Source organism: Anoplopoma fimbria, chromosome 7 (genome assembly GCF_027596085.1).
Source record: "Anoplopoma fimbria isolate UVic2021 breed Golden Eagle Sablefish chromosome 7, Afim_UVic_2022, whole genome shotgun sequence".
In the NCBI taxonomy this organism is placed as follows: Eukaryota; Metazoa; Chordata; class Actinopteri; order Perciformes; family Anoplopomatidae; genus Anoplopoma; species Anoplopoma fimbria.
Window position 1 is genome coordinate 5,534,881 of NC_072455.1, and position 1,063 is coordinate 5,535,943.

The 1,063-nt window shown below is 37.3% G+C and overlaps 1 protein-coding gene and 1 pseudogene across 1 annotated transcript in view; one reads left to right on the forward strand and one right to left on the reverse strand.

Moving 5' to 3' along the window:
* The window catches only part of LOC129093869 (GTPase IMAP family member 7-like), a 9,996-nt gene extending 9,429 nt beyond the window's left edge, over positions 1-567 (forward strand). The window contains exon 3 of the mRNA XM_054601992.1: positions 422-567. Coding sequence (XP_054457967.1) covers positions 422-567 — 146 coding nt within the window. The remainder of the gene's footprint in view (positions 1-421) is intronic.
* Positions 568-686: 119 nt separating this feature from the next.
* LOC129093870 (Fc receptor-like protein 5) overlaps positions 687-1,063 on the reverse strand; it is a 44,041-nt pseudogene continuing 43,664 nt past the window's right edge.

Below are 1,063 nucleotides of genomic sequence, written 5' to 3' on the forward strand. Positions count from 1 at the left end.
AGGAAAGTTGTGCAATCACCTTCAGCCTGTCCACAGTGGAGGAATGTATTCAGCACTAAAATAAAGATTGATACTTAAGACATTTTACAAACCAACATAACTGTCAAAAACTGTTTCTCAAAAGGCAGCAGTGGTTGAATAATGTATAAATATCAAGTCATTATTGCATATCAATCAACATTATCACAACACGGTCCGCCTGTTTGAAGCAACTTAACAGCCAAGATCCTGACGTGAATTCTTTTTTCAAGCTACATAAAGATATCATAGTATAAATACAATATCAAATCATGATGAACCTGTGTCACAACCTCCTGTGACAAATGAACAAAGTCCTCTGCTCTAATCAAAGTTGATAAAAAACAAAAACAAGAAAGATGATCCTCTGATACTCTGTTCTTACTGCAAACCCTTTCTGTAGCGTTCAGCCGGAGGGAGTCAGTGATGTACTCACAGAATAACAACAGCACACGGAGCAAAGTGTGTCCCATCGTCACATCCAACGCTGACGCTCTGCCTCTGACAAACACTGAAATATATTTCAAAAGCTTGAAAGCACATGAGTAACACCAACAGGAAACTGGAGGAGAAACGTAGTTATAAATATATGAGCTCATACGTCATCTATAAATGATCTTCATAAGAATAGCCGATCTTTCTTTCCTTCCTGTTTTACTTTGACATGTTCACTTCCTACTCAGGCGATGCATATACAATTTAACTTGAGTCTCATACAAGGTCCCTACATTAAAAAAGAATGTTACATAGTATATTAGCAGACATTAAATCATATCAGGGTGAAAACAATGCAGGAATGGCACAGCTACATTTGGTGTTTGGCAGCATCATATTTGTGTTGGACAGGCAAACAAGTTTAACTCCTGCAGTTGGTACGATGCTGTTTGAGGATTTAGGCTTGACCTGTTTTTCTCATTCTTAGCCGCTCTCTTTTTGGGATGATTAATCTGAGCATACATCACATATTCATCTGGAACAGCAAAATAATGTCGGGAATCGTCTGCAAAACAGCAAAATTAAAAACCTCTGATATTAGATTATAATA